Here is a 17,958-nt window from a genome sequence, read left to right as displayed (position 1 = left end):
ACCAGTTACTGGTGGTGTAATCTGTCTGGTGGAGCCTTCTACCAGTTACTGATGTTATAGTCTGTCTGGTGGAGCCTTCTACCAGTTACTGATGTTATAGTCTGTCTGGTGGAGCCTTCTACCAGTTACTGATGGTGTAATCTGTCTGGTGGGGCCTTCTACCAGTTACTGATGTTATAGTCTGTCTGGTGGAGCCTTCTACCAGTTACTGATGTTATAGTCTGTCTGGTGGGGCCTTCTACCAGTTACTGGTGGTGTAATCTGTCTGGTGGAGCCTTCTACCAGTTACTGATGGTGTAATCTGTCTGGTGGAGCCTTCTACCAGTTACTGGTGGTGTCAGTCTGTCTGGTGGGGCCTTCTACCAGTTACTGATGGTGTAATCTGTCTGGTGGAGCCTTCTACCAGTTACTGATGTTATAGTCTGTCTGGTGGAGCCTTCTACCAGTTACTGATGTTATAGTCTGTCTGGTGGAGCCTTCTACCAGTTACTGATGGTGTAATCTGTCTGGTGGAGCCTTCTACCAGTTACTGATGGTGTAATCTGTCTGGTGGGGCCTTCTACCAGTTACTGGTGGTGTAATCTGTCTGGTGGAGCCTTCTACCAGTTACTGATGGTGTCATCTGTCTGGTGGAGCCTTCTACCAGTTACTGGTGGTGTAATCTGTCTGGTGGAGCCTTCTACCAGTTACTGATGTTATAGTCTGTCTGGTGGAGCCTTCTACCAGTTACTGGTGGTGTAATCTGTCTGGTGGAGCCTTCTACCAGTTACTGATGGTGTCATCTGTCTGGTGGAGCCTTCTACCAGTTACTGGTGGTGTAATCTGTCTGGTGGAGCCTTCTACCAGTTACTGATGGTGTAATCTGTCTGGTGGAGCCTTCTACCAGTTACTGATGTTATAGTCTGTCTGGTGGAGCCTTCTACCAGTTACTGGTGTTATAGTCTGTCTGGTGGAGCCTTCTACCAGTTACTGATGTTATAGTCTGTCTGGTGGAGCCTTCTACCAGTTACTGATGGTGTAATCTGTCTGGTGGAGCCTTCTACCAGTTACTGATGTTATAGTCTGTCTGGTGGAGCCTTCTACCAGTTACTGGTGGTGTAATCTGTCTGGTGGAGCCTTCTACCAGTTACTGGTGGTGTCATCTGTCTGGTGGAGCCTTCTACCAGTTACTGGTGGTGTCATCTGTCTGGTGGAGCCTTCTACCAGTTACTGGTGGTGTAATCTGTCTGGTGGGGCCTTCTACCAGTTACTGATGTTATAGTCTGTCTGGTGGAGCCTTCTACCAGTTACTGATGTTATAGTCTGTCTGGTGGAGCCTTCTACCAGTTACTGATGTTATAGTCTGTCTGGTGGAGCCTTCTACCAGTTACTGATGGTGTAATCTGTCTGGTGGAGCCTTCTACCAGTTACTGATGTTATAGTCTGTCTGGTGGAGCCTTCTACCAGTTACTGATGGTGTAATCTGTCTGGTGGAGCCTTCTACCAGTTACTGGTGGTGTAATCTGTCTGGTGGAGCCTTCTACCAGTTACTGGTGGTGTAATCTGTCTGGTGGAGCCTTCTACCAGTTACTGGTGGTGTAATCTGTCTGGTGGAGCCTTCTACCAGTTACTGGTGGTGTAGTCTGTCTGGTGGAGCCTTCTACCAGTTACTGGTGGTGTAGTCTGTCTGGTGGAGCCTTCTACCAGTTACTGATGGTGTAATCTGTCTGGTGGAGCCTTCTACCAGTTACTGGTGGTGTAATCTGTCTGGTGGAGCCTTCTACCAGTTACTGATGTTATAGTCTGTCTGGTGGAGCCTTCTACCAGTTACTGATGTTATAGTCTGTCTGGTGGAGCCTTCTACCAGTTACTGATGTTATAGTCTGTCTGGTGGAGCCTTCTACCAGTTACTGATGTTATAGTCTGTCTGGTGGAGCCTTCTACCAGTTACTGATGTTATAGTCTGTCTGGTGGAGCCTTCTACCAGTTACTGATGTTATAGTCTGTCTGGTGGAGCCTTCTACCAGTTACTGATGGTGTAATCTGTCTGGTGGAGCCTTCTACCAGTTACTGATGTTATAGTCTGTCTGGTGGAGCCTTCTACCAGTTACTGGTGGTGTAATCTGTCTGGTGGAGCCTTCTACCAGTTACTGATGTTATAGTCTGTCTGGTGGAGCCTTCTACCAGTTACTGATGTTATAGTCTGTCTGGTGGAGCCTTCTACCAGTTACTGATGTTATAGTCTGTCTGGTGGAGCCTTCTACCAGTTACTGATGGTGTAATCTGTCTGGTGGAGCCTTCTACCAGTTACTGGTGGTGTCATCTGTCTGGTGGAGCCTTCTACCAGTTACTGATGTTATAGTCTGTCTGGTGGAGCCTTCTACCAGTTACTGGTGGTGTAATCTGTCTGGTGGAGCCTTCTACCAGTTACTGATGTTATAGTCTGTCTTGTGGAGCCTTCTACCAGTTACTGATGTTATAGTCTGTCTGGTGGAGCCTTCTACCAGTTACTGATGTTATAGTCTGTCTGGTGGAGCCTTCTACCAGTTACTGATGTTATAGTCTGTCTGGTGGAGCCTTCTGCCATAACAGACCTCCATGCAGTTGTAAATACTCTTAATACTCCACTGATTTTTCATAATGGGTTAGAGTAGAACACCAATGTTGTTCATTTTCATTACAGGAGAATGATGAAGACACCTGTCAGCTGCCACAGAGAGGGAAGATGCAGAGAGGGAAGATGCAGAGAGGGAAGATGCAGAGAGGGACGATGCAGAGAGGGACGATGCAGAGAGGGACGATGCAGAGAGGGACGATACAGAGAGGGACGATGCAGAGAGGGACGATGCAGAGAGGGACGATGCAGAGAGGGACGATACAGAGAGGGACGATGCAGAGAGGGACGATGCAGAGAGGGACGATGCAGAGAGGGACGATACAGAGAGGCCTATTGAGGTTTACACCTTAAAAATCACATCTAACAGTTGATAGTGTTGTACCATAATAAAACTAGCACCTTATTTTTCTCTAACAGAGCAATGCTGGAAATGAGGAAGAGGGTCCATCCAATTTACCTCAGCACAACTTACCTCAGTAAAATGTTGTTCAGCATATGCCCATGACTTACAATGAAACTAAGTAGACATGGCATTGTGAAACTCAATGTTATTTGTTTGTGTTCCTATAGCTCCCTGTGAAACAGCTGTACAATGTGTACTTAAAGAAACAAATTGAAAAATGTCATTTAGAAATTGACCACATAAGGCTGCAGATGCAAACGATAAAAATAGAAATACAACTGCTGGAACATCAGTTAAAGGTGGGTGAGGAGTCCACAGGTGGTACATCAGTTAAAGGTGGGTGAGGAGTCCACAGGTGGTACATCAGTTAAAGGTGGGTGAGGTGTCCACAGGTGGTACATCAGTTAAAGGTGGGTGAGGAGTCCACAGGTGGTACATCAGTTAAAGGTGGGTGAGGAGTCCACAGGTGGTACATCAGTTAAAGGTGGGTGAGGAGTCCACAGGTGGTACATCAGTTAAAGGTGGGTGAGGAGTCCACAGGTGGTACATCAGTTAAAGGTGGGTGAGGAGTCCACAGGTGGTACATCAGTTAAAGGTGGGTGAGGAGTCCACAGGTGGTACATCAGTTAAAGGTGGGTGAGGAGTCCACAGGTGGTACATCAGTTAAAGGTGGGTGAGGAGTCCACAGGTGGTACATCAGTTAAAGGTGGGTGAGGAGTCCACAGGTGGTACATCAGTTAAAGGTGGGTGAGGAGTCCACAGGTGGTACATCAGTTAAAGGTGGGTGAGGAGTCCACAGGTGGTACATCAGTTAAAGGTGGGTGAGGAGTCCACAGGTGGTACATCAGTTAAAGGTGGGTGAGGAGTCCACAGGTGGTACATCAGTTAAAGGTGGGTGAGGAGTCCACAGGTGGTACATCAGTTAAAGGTGGGTGAGGTGCCCACAGGTGGAACATCAGTTAAAGGTGGGTGAGGAGTCCACAGGTGGTACATCAGTTAAAGGTGGGTGAGGTGCCCACAGGTGGTACATCAGTTAAAGGTGGGTGAGGAGCCCACAGGTGGTACATCAGGTAAAGGTGGGTGAGGAGTCCACAGGTGGTACATCAGTTAAAGGTGGGTGAGGTGTCCACAGGTGGTACATCAGTTAAAGGTGGGTGAGGAGTCCACAGGTGGTACATCAGTTAAAGGTGGGTGAGGTGCCCACAGGTGGTACATCAGTTAAAGGTGGGTGAGGAGCCCACAGGTGGTACATCAGTTAAAGGTGGGTGAGGAGCCCACAGGTGGTACATCAGTTAAAGGTGGGTGAGGAGTCCACAGGTGGTACATCAGTTAAAGGTGGGTGAGGTGCCCACAGGTGGTACATCAGTTAAATGTGGGTGAGGTGTCCACAGGTGGTACATCAGGGTGGGTGAGGAGTCCACAGGTGGTACATCAGTTAAAGGTGGGTAGGAGTCCACAGGTGGTACATCAGGGTGGGTGAGGTGTCCACAGGTGGTACATCAGTTAAAGGTGGGTGAGGAGTCCACAGGTGGTACATCAGTTAAAGGTGGGTGAGGAGTCCACAGGTGGTACATCAGTTAAAGGTGGGTGAGGAGTCCACAGGTGGTACATCAGTTAAAGGTGGGTGAGGAGTCCACAGGTGGTACATCAGTTAAAGGTGGGTGAGGAGTCCACAGGTGGTACATCAGTTAAAGGTGGGTGAGGAGTCCACAGGTGGTACATCAGTTAAAGGTGGGTGAGGTGTCCACAGGTGGTACATCAGTTAAAGGTGGGTGAGGAGTCCACAGGTGGTACATCAGTTAAAGGTGGGTGAGGTGTCCACAGGTGGTACATCAGTTAAAGGTGGGTGAGGTGCCCACAGGTGGTACATCAGTTAAAGGTGGGTGAGGAGTCCACAGGTGGTACATCAGTTAAAGGTGGGTGAGGAGTCCACAGGTGGTAATTAGCTGCAGTAGCTGTATTGAGAAGTCTCTTTCATTTGAAATGCTAAAGACTACTATTTAGGCCTACCTGCACATTAATGCTGTGGAAAGACTTCATTTACTGAAGGAGCTGTGATAGGAATATGAGTGCCATCTATGCAGCCAATCACACCTGGAAACCCTAAAATATATCAAATGAACTGATTAGTGCTTCATGTCTCAAAGCTTCATGTTAAATAAATCAATTATTGCCTGGACTGATGCATACAATTCTGTGGAATTGTTCTTTGATGAGGCTTGTGGGTCTGTGACTTGGGAACACCACAAAAGTCTACAGTAAACATTTCAGTGCAAGAGTCACATTCTTGACAGCCCGACAGACGGTTGCCTTGGAAATATGCTCATCGTCACTGATGTTATATAGAAAACTCCCGTTGGCAAAAAAAAACTAAGTGCAACACAAAGAATTTATTCCCGAACTGAGAGCATGCCCACGATGTGTCAAATGAACGATATGGGGGCTGAAAATATTGTTCAGATGAATGATCGATTGTGCAGAAAAACAGAAACGCTCAAACAGATAATCAGTGTCACAGGCCGGCTCATAGCCAGTGGCAAAAATGAGGGGACATGGACAACAGGTATAGGCCAATCAAAAGGTTCTTTATTATAAAACAAAAAACTATTAACTTTAACCAAAGAAAAAGGAATGAGGTGTGGAAATGTCATAATGTAGGGTGTATGTAAAGTGCATGGATGCATGAATCTGTGTGTGGGAACATGACTGAATGGAAACCTACAAAGGAACAAACAAAACAGGATCATACCTGGAGGAGCAGGGAGGGAGAGAGAGGTTAGTGAAGCAGCAGGTTTAAATACCCTGAGCCCAGGTGGCTCCAATCACTAACGACCCTCCTCTGCCTGCAGGAGAAACCGTCCCTGCACTGCAGAGGAGGGGCCGTGACATCAGGGAACGATAAATCATCTAAGCGGGGTCTGATCACCCTCTTCCCGAGGGAGATTTCTGCGGAGTGTTTGTGCTTCAATATCAACTGTCTCTTCAAGAAAAGGACACGCCATATCTGACACCTCCTTCAGTCTGCTAACTCAGGGTTAGTTGAGGAAAACCTGCCAGCGAACAGGTTAGCTTTACGGAGTATGTTGCCATAGTAACTGACTCGGAGTTAAGCTGAACTGGTTTTGTGAAAACCAAAAACCCAGAGTTTCCTTCAACTCTGAGTCAACTAACTCTCATTACCTTCCCTATATCTGTCACCTCCTTAGTTCCATTCCCCAGGCAGTATTGACTATGTGTTTCTTCTCTGTATACTACGCTTGTATCGGTCCATGTATCGTTTCTTATTAAACTCACCACCTGTACTTGCTTCCTGGCTCCCAGCTTCCACATTACAAATGTTCTCTTGATAATAAGTGTGGGAATTAGAGCATTTTCATGTCCTGCTGTGAATTTAAATGTAATGAGTACTTTTGGGTGTCAGGGAAAATGTATGGAGTAAAAAGTACATCATTTTCTTTAGGAATGTAGTGAAGTAAAAGTAAAAGTTGTCAAAAAAATAAATAGTAAAGTAAAGTACAGATACCCGCAAAAAACGACTTAATAGTACTTTCAAGTATTTTTACTTAAGTGATTTACACCACTGGAGGTTGGCTACTTAACTTGAAGCAGCAAATTCTGAAGGTGTGAATAATGCGACAAATAAGTGATTATAATACAATAGGTAGGTCTAGGCTAACGCATACAAAACAGAAAGTAGAACGTCTCCAAATAATCTGTAGGACAACAAACATATTTATCTCCCAAAGTTGTCTGTTTTCACAACAGCTCCCAACCGCAGCATGAAAAATGCCGACCTCTGTCCAGACCAGCAGGTCACGCAGGCATTCTGCAGAAATGCAGCCCTCTGCCCCAGGGCTACCCTGCCAGAGTTGATATCTCTAGACGCTCAAAGGTCTGGTATGTGCTAATAGTGTATAGACACGGTAAACGTCAGGATAAGCCTAGATTTTTCCGACACTAACATTACAACAAAACTTACTCTAACAATACAAAATAATCACGTTTTAGGGTTTGATGACATAGCTAACATGTCAAGACGTTTATTGTTTTTAATTGCATGGAATGCCATCCTGGTCATGACATGTTGGAACTTGCCCTGATGAGGGGCTAAAATAAATAGGGGCCCTGTGGAACTCTCAGGTGTGCCGCGAAACTATTCCTAATCTTGATCATTGTTTTTTGAACACTCACTGTGACCTGTGGAATGCACATGGAATTTTGACTTGGAAGCACTACTGGCGGTCAGATGAAACATCAAAGGGCACATGGTTACATCTGTATCACTGTTTCAAGTCCAGTGTCCTCAGGCTGTTGTATCATTCGATGTGCATGCATCACCAGCAAAGGCATTTATTTTGTCTGTGACAACCATTACAACAGGCAAGTCTGATTAGGCTTCGCCAGTCATTTATTTCTTAATATATGGCTCTGGTCTGACCTAAAACACAGCCTCTACCATAAAAACAAACGGAGCATGGCTTTGTGTCTGTGGTTGTCTCTACCTTTTTACCCTTTGTGCTGTTGTCTGTGCCCAATAGTGTTTGAACCATGTTTTTGTGCTGCTACCATGTTGTTGTCATGTTGTGTTGCTACCATGCTGTGTTGTCATGTGTTGCTGCCTTTCTATGTTCTTGTCTTATGTCTCTCTTTATATAGTATTATGTTGTCTCTGTCAGGGATTTCTTCGTCGGAGGACGATATAACGAAATCATCGTGGGAAAAAGATGACCAATACGCAGCAGAGTTGATGTAGTTCATTTTGAACATTTAATAAACTCAAAATGGGTATACAAGATAACAAAACAAAACTCACGATAACCTGACAGTCCTGTTAGGCATACTTACACTATACACGGAACAATTGACAAACTGACAGTCTGGTAAGGCACAAGGCTATACACAGAATAATCCCCCACAAATCACACACAAACACACCCTAATATATGGGACTCTCAATCAAAGGCAGATAGACAACACCTGCCTTCAACTGAGAGTCCCAACCCCAATTAACCAAACATAGAAACACCCACACTAGACTAACCATCTAATACAAACACATAGACCATCAACCAAAAACCCGGAAATACTAAATCAAACACCCTTTACACAAACACACCACCCCGAACCACATAAAACAAATACCCTCTGCCACGTCCTGACCAAACTATAATACTAATTAACCTTTATACTGGCCAGGACGTGACAGTCTCTCTTGTCGTGATGTGTGTTTTGTCCTATATTTATATTTTATTTGTATTTTTTATCAAAGCCCCCATCCCCGCAGGAGGCCTTTTGCCTTGTGGTAGGGTGTCATTTTAAATGATCATTTGTTCTTAACTAGTTAAATAAAGGTTCAATTAAAATTTTAAATTAAAAATAACAATGCAGAAAACCGCTCACCTGTAGCCCAAACCGTTCAAAATGGAAGACAAATTTGACATATTTTTACTTCTGGCCAGGCTCGCTGGAATAATATTAAATTGGTACACACAAATTAACCATCATGAGTAAGGAACTATCAAAACAATGAAAATATTTCAAATACACCCGATTTAATATACATATATACTGTATACAGTACTAGTCAAAAGTTTTGGACACCCCTACTCATTCAAGGGTTTTTCTTTATTTTTACTATTTTCTATTTTGTAGAATAATAGTGAAGACATCAAAACTATGAAATAACACATATGGAATCATGTAGTAACCAAAAAAATGTGTTAAACAAATCAAAATATATTCGGCTTTTAGATTCTTCAAAGTAGCCACCCTTTGCCTTGATGACAGCTTTGCATACTCTTGGCATTCTCTCAACCAGCTTCACCCGGAATGCTTTTCCAACAGTCATGTAGGATTTCCCACATATGCTGAGCACTTGTTGGCTGCTTTTCCTTCACTCTGCGGTCCAACTCATCCCAAATCAATTGTGGTGAGGTCGGGCGATTGTGGAGGCCAGGTCATCTGACGCAGCACTCCATCACTATCCTTCTTGGTCAAATAGGGCTCCTGAGTGGCGCAGCGGTCTAAGGTACTGCATCTCAGTGCAAGAGTCATCACTGCAGTCCCTGGTTAAAATCCAGGCTGCATCACTGATATAATAATTTGTATGTGTTAATATAATGGCTAAAGTGTTCCACTCTGAAATTGTATAATAGTGTGAAATGTTTGAGAATCATGAGAAGATAAAACAAGGATTTGTGTAGATCTGTAGGAATTTTAATGCTAGGGTATTATATTCTTTAGTAGGGATGTAAGCAGAGTGAAGTTATAGAGTAGATAATAGAAAATCATTAGAGGTTTTCAAACCAAGAGGGCCCCAACGGGGGAGGGGAGGTGAAAGCCTTGAAGAATGTGGCAAAATTTATGGTTCTTTGTGGTTAGTGGAAAAGTACTGGTTGTTTGAGCAGGGAGTGGTCTAAAGATAGGAATGTGTGTGTGTATTATAAAAGGACTGAGTCCTCATTTTTGACTTTAGAGCTCTCATGAATAAAGATCTGTGAACCTTTTTTATAAAATCTGAGACTTTGCCCAATTATTAGTGAATCCAGGGTCTTACAAACCTCGTTGAATTGGTTAAAGATTAAATGCATTATTGGGATTGAAAATTCCCTTAACAATCACATCTGGCTGTGATTGGGAGTCCCAAAGGGTGGCGCATGTCCATGTTTGACTGGGGTAGGCCGTCATTAACTGACTTGCCGAGTGAAATATATATTTTTTAAATAAATAAAAATAGCTCTTACACAGCCTGGAGGTGTGTTGGGTCATTGTCCTGTTGGAAAAAAAGATAGTCCCACTAAGAGCAAAACAGATGGTGGTTAAGTGTGCCTTGAATTTGAAATAAATCACAGACAGTGTCACCAGCAAAGCACCCCCACACCATACCACCTCCTCAGTGCTTCACGGTGGGAGCCACACATGCGGAGATCAGCCGTTCAGCCACTCTGCGTCTCACAAAAACACAGAGGTTGGAACCAAAAATCTCAAATTTGGACTCATCAGACCAAAGGAAAGGATTTCCACCGGTTTAATGTCCATTGCTCGTGTTTCTTAGCCCAAGCAAGTCTCTTCTTATTATTGGTGTCCTTTAGTAGTGGTTTCTATGCAGCAATTCAACCATGAATGCTTGATTCAGTCTTCTCTGAGCAGTTGATGTTGAGATATGTCTGTTACTTGAACTCTGTGACGCATTAATTTGGGCTGCAATTTCTGCGGTGCAGTTAACTCTAATGAACTTTTCCTCTGCAGCAGAGGTAACTCTGGGTCTTCCTTTCCTGTGGCGGTCCTCATAAGAGCCAGTTTCATTATAGCGCTTGATGGTTTTTGCGACTGCACTTGAAGAAACGTTCAAAGATCTTACATTTTTCCGTATTGACTGACCTTCATGTGTTAAAGTAATGATGAACTGTCATTTCTCTTTGCTTATTTGAGCTGTTCTTGCCATAATATGGACTTGGTCTTTTACCAAATAGGGCTATCTTCTGTATACCATCCCTACCTTGTCACAAGACAACTGATTGGCTCAAACACATTAAGAAGGAAATAAATTCCACAAATTAACTTTTAACAAGGCACACCTGTTAAAATAAATGCATTCCAGGTGACCACCTCATGTAGCTGGTTGAGAAAATGCCAAGGGTGTGCAAAGCTGTAATCAAGGCAAAGAGTGGCTACTTTGAAGAATCTCTAATATAAAATATATTTTTATTTGATTAACACTTTTTTGGTTACTACATTATTATTTCATAGTTGTGATGTCTTTACTATTATTCTACAATGTAGAAAATAGTAAAAATAAAGAAAAACCCTTGAATGAGTAGGTGTGTCCAAACATTTGACTGGTACTGTATTTAGCATGGTTTTATCAATGTCTAGATTTTTCCCTTTTGTTCAGCTGGTGGAACAATCAAGAAGTCTGGAAAGAAGGTATTTGAAGACCATGCACTCATATGTTGCTGAATCACAGCCCCCTGTGAAATCCAACCCACCTCCCTCTCTCTCCCTCAGTTTTTTTCTTTCATTTCTATCAATAGTAAAAAGAGGAAAACATGAAATGACCTTTTTGAATTATAATTTTCAATGTGGTCTTGTAAATAATTTACATTTACATTTAAGTCATTTAGCAGACGCTCTTATCCAGAGCGACTTACAAATTGATATAATAAAGTATTGTAACTACTGCAGGATTTTCACTCCATCATCTTTATTTGAGATTCGGTCAAGATACACATCAGTTTTAGATCAGTAGCTACACTAGACATACAAATATGATATACAGTATTAATATGACTAGTAATGAGGTAAGATTTAATCACAGTTCAATGTAACTTTTCCTAAGCTTGACCATCCTTATAAGCCTTCTTCTCCAGATCCATCACCTCTTCACTCACTTCCTCTGTCCTCCTGTCCATGTACAGGGTTCTATTTCCCAGTCGCAGAGCCTGAAAATCAGATTTGTTTTGTTATATCTACAATTATTTTTCTGTGTCGGGTCATATGTGCGTCTGTGTATGGATTGATATGTGAATGTGTGTGTGGAATGATTTGTCTGTAAAGATGACGCTGTTTAGTTTTTTTGTCTTTACCCCGTTTTGACAATTTTCTTTAAGAGGAAAGTTTGGATCAATGATAAAGATCAATGATGCTGCTTACTCTGTTTTGTTGGTGTTTTTCTTTTCAGCTCTACCTCCACAGGGTAATGGTCGCTCACCTTCAGGGCCTAATAAAGCATAGTAGTTACATGTTGAGACATGAGTCAGACGGCTCAACTTTGACATGTACTGTATTTCTAGGACAGATTGTCACAATGTAGGCTACTAACATGTTCATTTCATCTACTTATATTATTGTAATCAAACCATCTACCAGGATGGAATTTGTCTGTAACCTGCATACTTACATCTTCTTCAGAAAGCCCATATGCAATCTGGAAGTTGAACGGTTTGGCAGAGTTTGGCACGATGGCGTTAAGCATGTCAACCCCATAGATCACAATCCTAGATGTTGATCAGAAAAGGAAGTCAGCAGTCATTCCATATTACACACAAGTAAATTAGTTTTATAATAGCTTTTATGACAGCTCTTATGACATTTTAACCACCTTTAAACAATACCAAAGAAATGTCAAATGAACTCCATAGGTGATTATCTGTTTCATACATGAGGCGTTCATTAATTAATTTCACAAATCACACTGAGCCACCTGTCATAAGTGTTATCGTTGCCTGTGTTTGCTGTGGTATCCACGTCATCTTTAATCAGCCAGTGGAAATTTTTGTCACTGCGGATACGGATGGCTTTCATGCCCTTTTTAGAAAGGTAGGAACCGTCTGCATTGAAGTCACCTAGGATCATGACGTTCTGGTACAGAGAGAAACATTCAACAACAACAGTTACTTTTCATCCAGAATAAGGACACTGTTTTTAGGAGAGCATACATAGTTATCTTGAAATCCCCATGTGGCTGGTTTTGTATTTTACTTGTCAAAGGCTCATATATACGGTTTGGTGACAAGTGCACTTTCTAAACCCAAGGGAGGTGTTAAGCTCTGTCAATGGTTTAGCTCAGAGCTTACATCAGTCTTCCATTTCTTTGTCACTTCCAGGAAGACATCATAAAGCTCATCCAGCTCTTTCACTGAATCCTCAGGCTTGGTGTGCACTGGGATCAGTACCAAGTCCTCAAGCACTGAGCAACACAGGAAGAGATGAGAAATATATATTACAGCTGTTTATGAATGGGCTTTTACTCTCTGCTGCAATATCCAGCTGTCTGTCTGTTTGCCGTTCACGCTCATATTATTTGCTAAATCAAATGCCATATGGATGGATCATGCTTAATTCTAGCACTCCTGTGCCCCTTACCAGAGTGGAGACATTTGAAGCGAAGAATGTAAGGCTCCCTGGCGAAGGCGTCCACATCTCCAGCCTGGTTGTCCTCATATTGCCAGGTGTCAACCAAGTCCACCAAATCATCCCTTTCAGAACAAACAATACAACACGTTTAATAGCATTAGTCCTGCATTATATGTATTTTTTTTTTATCAGATCACAATGTAAAAAAATGAATGGCATCAGATAGAGGTTTATGAAGGTAAAGTTGACCATGTGTTTGAATTGTACCTGTACAGAAACATAAACTGCTCCTTGTATTTGTCTCTTCCCAGACGAGAGCTGATTTGCAGAGTGTAGTGTTGCTTTTTATTAGCCCTGTAATGACACACCTGTAATGAGTGATACTTATCATGTAGGGCCAGGAGTCTCCCCAGTTGTGTATTTTATAGCGTCACATGAGGGAAATCACTTGACTTACTTATTTAATTCCTCCAGGAACTTTTTCACTGAAGTGCCTCTCTCGTCCACCACCTCCAGAATCACTATGATGTCATAGCGAGACACAATCTGATAGGACGAAAGGAAGAAAAAGGAAAAAAACGTTCATTAATTGATTTGTTTATATGTACTATAACATCCTTGTTTTGAGGATAGTTTGACAAATGTTTCTCTGAGGGAATTATAAGATCACGAATAGAATCATATAGCTGTACCTTCACAAGGGTAGCAAGGGTGTTTGGGTTTGATAGCTTACGCTGCCCAAATTTCTGGATGTTGAAAGATGCAACCTTCATGACTGCTGCTGGAAAAAGAGATAAATAAAATCACATCCATGTAAAACTATAATGAACTGCTAGTTGATCAAACAAGCAACGATTCCAGAAAAAGGATGTATTTACCTAAACCAAAACAAGTTTAATAGTCCATGTGTTTATTGCCCTCTGTGTGGGTTTTATGATAATGCACAACAGCAATGTCTCATAAATGGCTCAACACAAGGAAAACATGCTTCAGGACATGCATTAGGATGTACTCAGTATAGATTCTTGTTAAAATTCCTGATGCAAAGGTAGTGTTTCTATTGGCATGGCCACATGATTAAACTATTTTAGTGAAAGGGTTGGAAAGCATGTCTCTGAGTACACTTATTTAGAACCCTTAAAAAAGGGTTCTTCGGTTTGACCCTGTAGAACCCTTTATGGTTCCAGAACCTTTTCACCAAACAAAGAACCCTTTTAGAGACCTTTATTCTGTAGAGAAGGTCCCTGTAAATAAAACTCTTTCTAAGAGTGCAGTCATGCACCTTGTTCAGTGGCCCTGTGAGAGCTATAACAACCCTCCATTATCTTCAATGGCCAGAAGATCTCCTCATGGTGTGAAAAAACAGGACTATTTCAGCGCTACACGTGAATCTGCTAGAGAACATAATAGTAGTTTACAAACTATGTAATATGACGGTCATTACATTGTACATTTAATACTGAAAATCTAATTTGTACTAGAGTCTCCTTCAAAAAATGAATTATTTATATCAAGGGATTAAGCTAAAAATGTCCTTTCATTGTGTTAGGTTAAAGGTCCTCTGTTTGATATCCAGAGTACTTGTCATATCAGCGGTCACTCCTGGTTGGGTGGAGGTGAAACCAGTTGATCAAGGTAGGATGGAGCTGGATAAACTGGAGCTGAGGAGTTCAAATTCAAATGCTTCAAGATGAGTTGATCTGCTGACAACAGAATGGAGGGCTATTTCCCTATGGAACACGTTGCAACATCGCAGCTCCACAGTCTGTGGTTGCAACTCTAATACAGTAATACAATTGTGAGCCAGCAGTTGTACCACTATTTAAATGTATCCTTTATTTAACCAGGAAGTGCTGTTAGATGAGAATGTATTTCTGAGGGAGACCTGGCCAAAGCAGCATTTCCGTACAGTACTTTCAACAAAGTTTTCAGAGGTGTAGGCTTAGTCACTCCAGATGTGTAATTCCTCACCAGATGTGAAATTCCTAGTTGTGAGGAATTCCACCAAGCAGGACAGATAAAAATAATACATGAAGTCACTTTAGTCCTACAGTGACTCAGCCTACGGACTAGGAGTAGGTTACTGTAGCAACAGCTTGTGACTGATTCTAACTTCTCTTTGTTGTGCAATAAACAGCGTTTCTTCTCACAGAACAGTAGTTCTGGATGACTGGCTGGAACAGAATTATGAATTCAATGTCATGTAGGTAGCATGCAAAAACAATCCAGCATATTTCAGTCAAATTAAACCACTAGAGTTGTAAAAGGATGTAACATGATCTCTGTTGACAAGCTCCAACATGCTCAGACATTACCTGTGGTATATTGTGTGGGAAGGGGCTTACAGGAATGTTCTATCTGGTTTCTTTCACTGACAAACTTGCAAAAACAAATGATATATTTTACCATCAGTTCAAATACCTCCAAACCCTAATAACACGAGAATAACAGAAGGCTTAGAACAGTGTTTCCCAACTCCAGTCCTCAAGTACCCCCAACAGTGTTCATTTGTATTGTAGCCCTGGACAAGATCACCTGATTCAACTTGTCAATTAATCATCAAGCCCTCAATGAATTAAAGCAAAACAAGAAAATCATTGAACATTTTCCAAGTATTTAAAATTGATTGTGCTGGAGTCTGCATACAAATGAAGGAATACCTCATATCTGTAAAATCCATTTCGACTTCACTTACCTGAAGGGATGATAGGCTCTATGATGATGTGGTGCAGTATCTTGTTTAGCAATGAACAACTGTAACTCTCTTACAGGGGCTTGGCCTTCTTATAGCAAGCATATGTCACTTGATTGGCTGAAACTTGTGTGTGAGCCAAGCCCAGCCCCTAGTTGATAGAGCGGCCCCAGCTGAACCAGTCAGTAAAGGATAACCAAAACATTAACATCCTGCCCACACACTTTTCTAACAGATCACCTGCAACTACAGTATATCAGGCTTACCTTCTCTTAAAAGGAGGTTACTGAAGTAATATTCATTAGAAACACTCCTACACTGGTTTAAGAGGGTTCGGCCAACACGCTATCTATAGATACAGTAGCAACGTATCTCTGTATGTACAGTGCCTTGTACAAGTATTCATCCACCTTGGCGTTTTTCCTGTTTTGTTGCATTACAACCTGTAATTTAAATTGATTTTTATTTGGATTTCATGTAATGGACTTACACAAAATAGTCCAAATTGGTGAAGCGAAATGAAAAAAACTACTTGTTTCATAAAATGCGAAAAAATAAATAATGGAAAAGTGGTGCGTGCATACTGTATGTACTCACCCCCTTTGCTATGAAGCCCCTAAATAAGATCTGGTGCAACCAATTACCTTCAGAAGTCACATAATTAGTTAAATAAAGTCCACCTGTGTGCAATCAAAGTGTCACATGATCTGTCACGTGATCTCAGTATATATACACCTGTTTTGAAAGGCCCCAGAGTCTGCAAAACCACTAAGCAAGGGACACCACCAAGCAAGTGGCACCATGAAGACCAAGGAGCTCTCCAAACAGGTCAGGGACAAAGTTGTGGAGAAGTACATATCAGGGTTGGGTTATAAAAAATATCCAAAACACTGAACATCCCACGGAGCACCATTAAATCCATTATTAAAAAATTGAAAGAATATGGCATCACAACAAACCTTCCAAGAGAGGGTCGCCCACCAAAACTCACAGACCAGGCAAGGAGGCCATTAATCAGAGAAGCAACAAAGAGACCAAAGATAACCTGAAGGAGCTGCAAAGTTCCACAGCGGAGATTGGAGTACCTGTCCATAGGACCACTTTAAGCCGTACACTCCACAGAGCTGGGCTTTATGGAAGAGTGGCCAGAAAAAAGCCATTGCTTAAAGAAAAATATAAGCAAACTCGTTTGGTGTTCGCCAAAAGGCATGTGGGAGACTCCCCAAACATATGGAAGAAGGTACTCTGGTCAGATGAGACTAAAATTGAGCTTTTTGGCCATCAAGGTAAACGATATGTCTGGCGCAAACCCAACACCTCTCATCACCCCGAGAACACCATCCCGCCATGGTGGTGGCAGCATCATGCCGTGGGGATGTTTTTCATTGGCAGGGACTGGGAAACTGGTCAGAATTGAAGGAATGATGGATGGTGCTAAATACAGGGAAATTCTTGAGGAAACCTGTTTCAGTCTTCCAGAGATTTGAGACTGGGACAGAGGTTCACCTTCCAGCAGGACAATGACCCTAAGCATACTGCTAAAGCAACACTCGAGGGGTTTAAGGGGAAACATTTAAATGTCTTGGAATGGCCTAGTCAAAGCCCAGACCTCAAATTTTCTGAAAAATTGTGTGACATTAAACAATTCGTAACTTAAACAGTTAACACAAAATAAGCAAGTACTATTCTGTATTCTACTGCACAGCTTGGAGAGAGAGGGGAGGGTGAGAGAGAGAGACAGCGAGACAGACAGACAGACAGACAGACAGAGACAGAAAGAGAGAGAGAGAGGAAGAGAGAGAGTGACAGAAAGAGAGAGGGGGGGGTGCGCCGTGTGGGACCAGGGAGAGGACAGTGGTGAGTGAATAAGGTGTCTAACTGGTTCTTCAGCCAAACTTGCACAGAAATGAACTTAAACAATTCGTAACTTAAACAGTTAACACAAAATAAGCAAGTACTATTCTGTATTCTACTGCACAGCTTGGAGAGAGAGGGGAGGGTGAGAGAGAGAGAGAGAGAGAGAGAGAGAGAGAGAGAGAGAGAGAGAGAGAGAGAGAGAGAGAGAGAGAGAGAGAGAGAGAGAGAGAGAGAGAGAGAAAGAGAGAGAGAGAGTGAGAGAGAGAGACAGACAGACAGACAGACAGACAGACAGACAGACAGACAGACAGACAGACAGACAGACAGACAGACAGACAGACAGACAGACAGACAGACAGACAGACAGACAGACAGACAGACAGACAGACAGACAGACAGACAGAAAGAGAGAGAGCGACAGAAAGAGAGAGGGGGGGTGCGCCGTGTGGGACCAGGGAGAGGACAGTGGTGAGTGAATAAGGTGTCTAACTGGTTCTTCAGCCAAACTTGCACAGAAATTAACTTAAACAATTCATAGCTTAAACAGTTAACACA

The 17,958-nt window shown here is 42.5% G+C and overlaps 1 protein-coding gene across 2 annotated transcripts; it reads right to left on the bottom strand.

The window, feature by feature from the left end:
- Positions 1 to 11,182: 11,182 nt before the first annotated feature.
- On the bottom strand, positions 11,183 to 15,704 carry LOC106611445 (deoxyribonuclease gamma). Of its 2 annotated transcripts, none has more exons than XM_014211649.3 (10): positions 15,550 to 15,704; positions 13,547 to 13,635; positions 13,312 to 13,400; positions 13,122 to 13,208; positions 12,864 to 12,976; positions 12,575 to 12,687; positions 12,202 to 12,359; positions 11,899 to 11,995; positions 11,652 to 11,718; positions 11,183 to 11,440 (listed from the first exon to the last, which is right to left on the bottom strand). In XM_014211649.3, the coding sequence occupies exons 2-10, from the start codon at positions 13,625 to 13,627 to the stop codon at positions 11,421 to 11,423; spliced, it is 825 nt and encodes a 274-aa protein (XP_014067124.3). In that variant the 5' UTR covers positions 13,628 to 13,635; positions 15,550 to 15,704; the 3' UTR covers positions 11,183 to 11,420. The 2 variants fall into 2 exon arrangements, with proteins under 2 accessions (XP_014067124.3, XP_082823820.1); XM_082967694.1 differs by having other exon boundaries at positions 13,547 to 13,632.
- Between the last annotated feature and the right edge of the window lie 2,254 nt (positions 15,705 to 17,958).

This window comes from Salmo salar, chromosome 22, assembly GCF_965601325.2.
Source record: "Salmo salar chromosome 22, fSalSal1, whole genome shotgun sequence".
In the NCBI taxonomy this organism is placed as follows: domain Eukaryota; kingdom Metazoa; phylum Chordata; class Actinopteri; order Salmoniformes; family Salmonidae; genus Salmo; species Salmo salar.
This window is presented reverse-complemented; position numbering and strand designations above follow the sequence as displayed.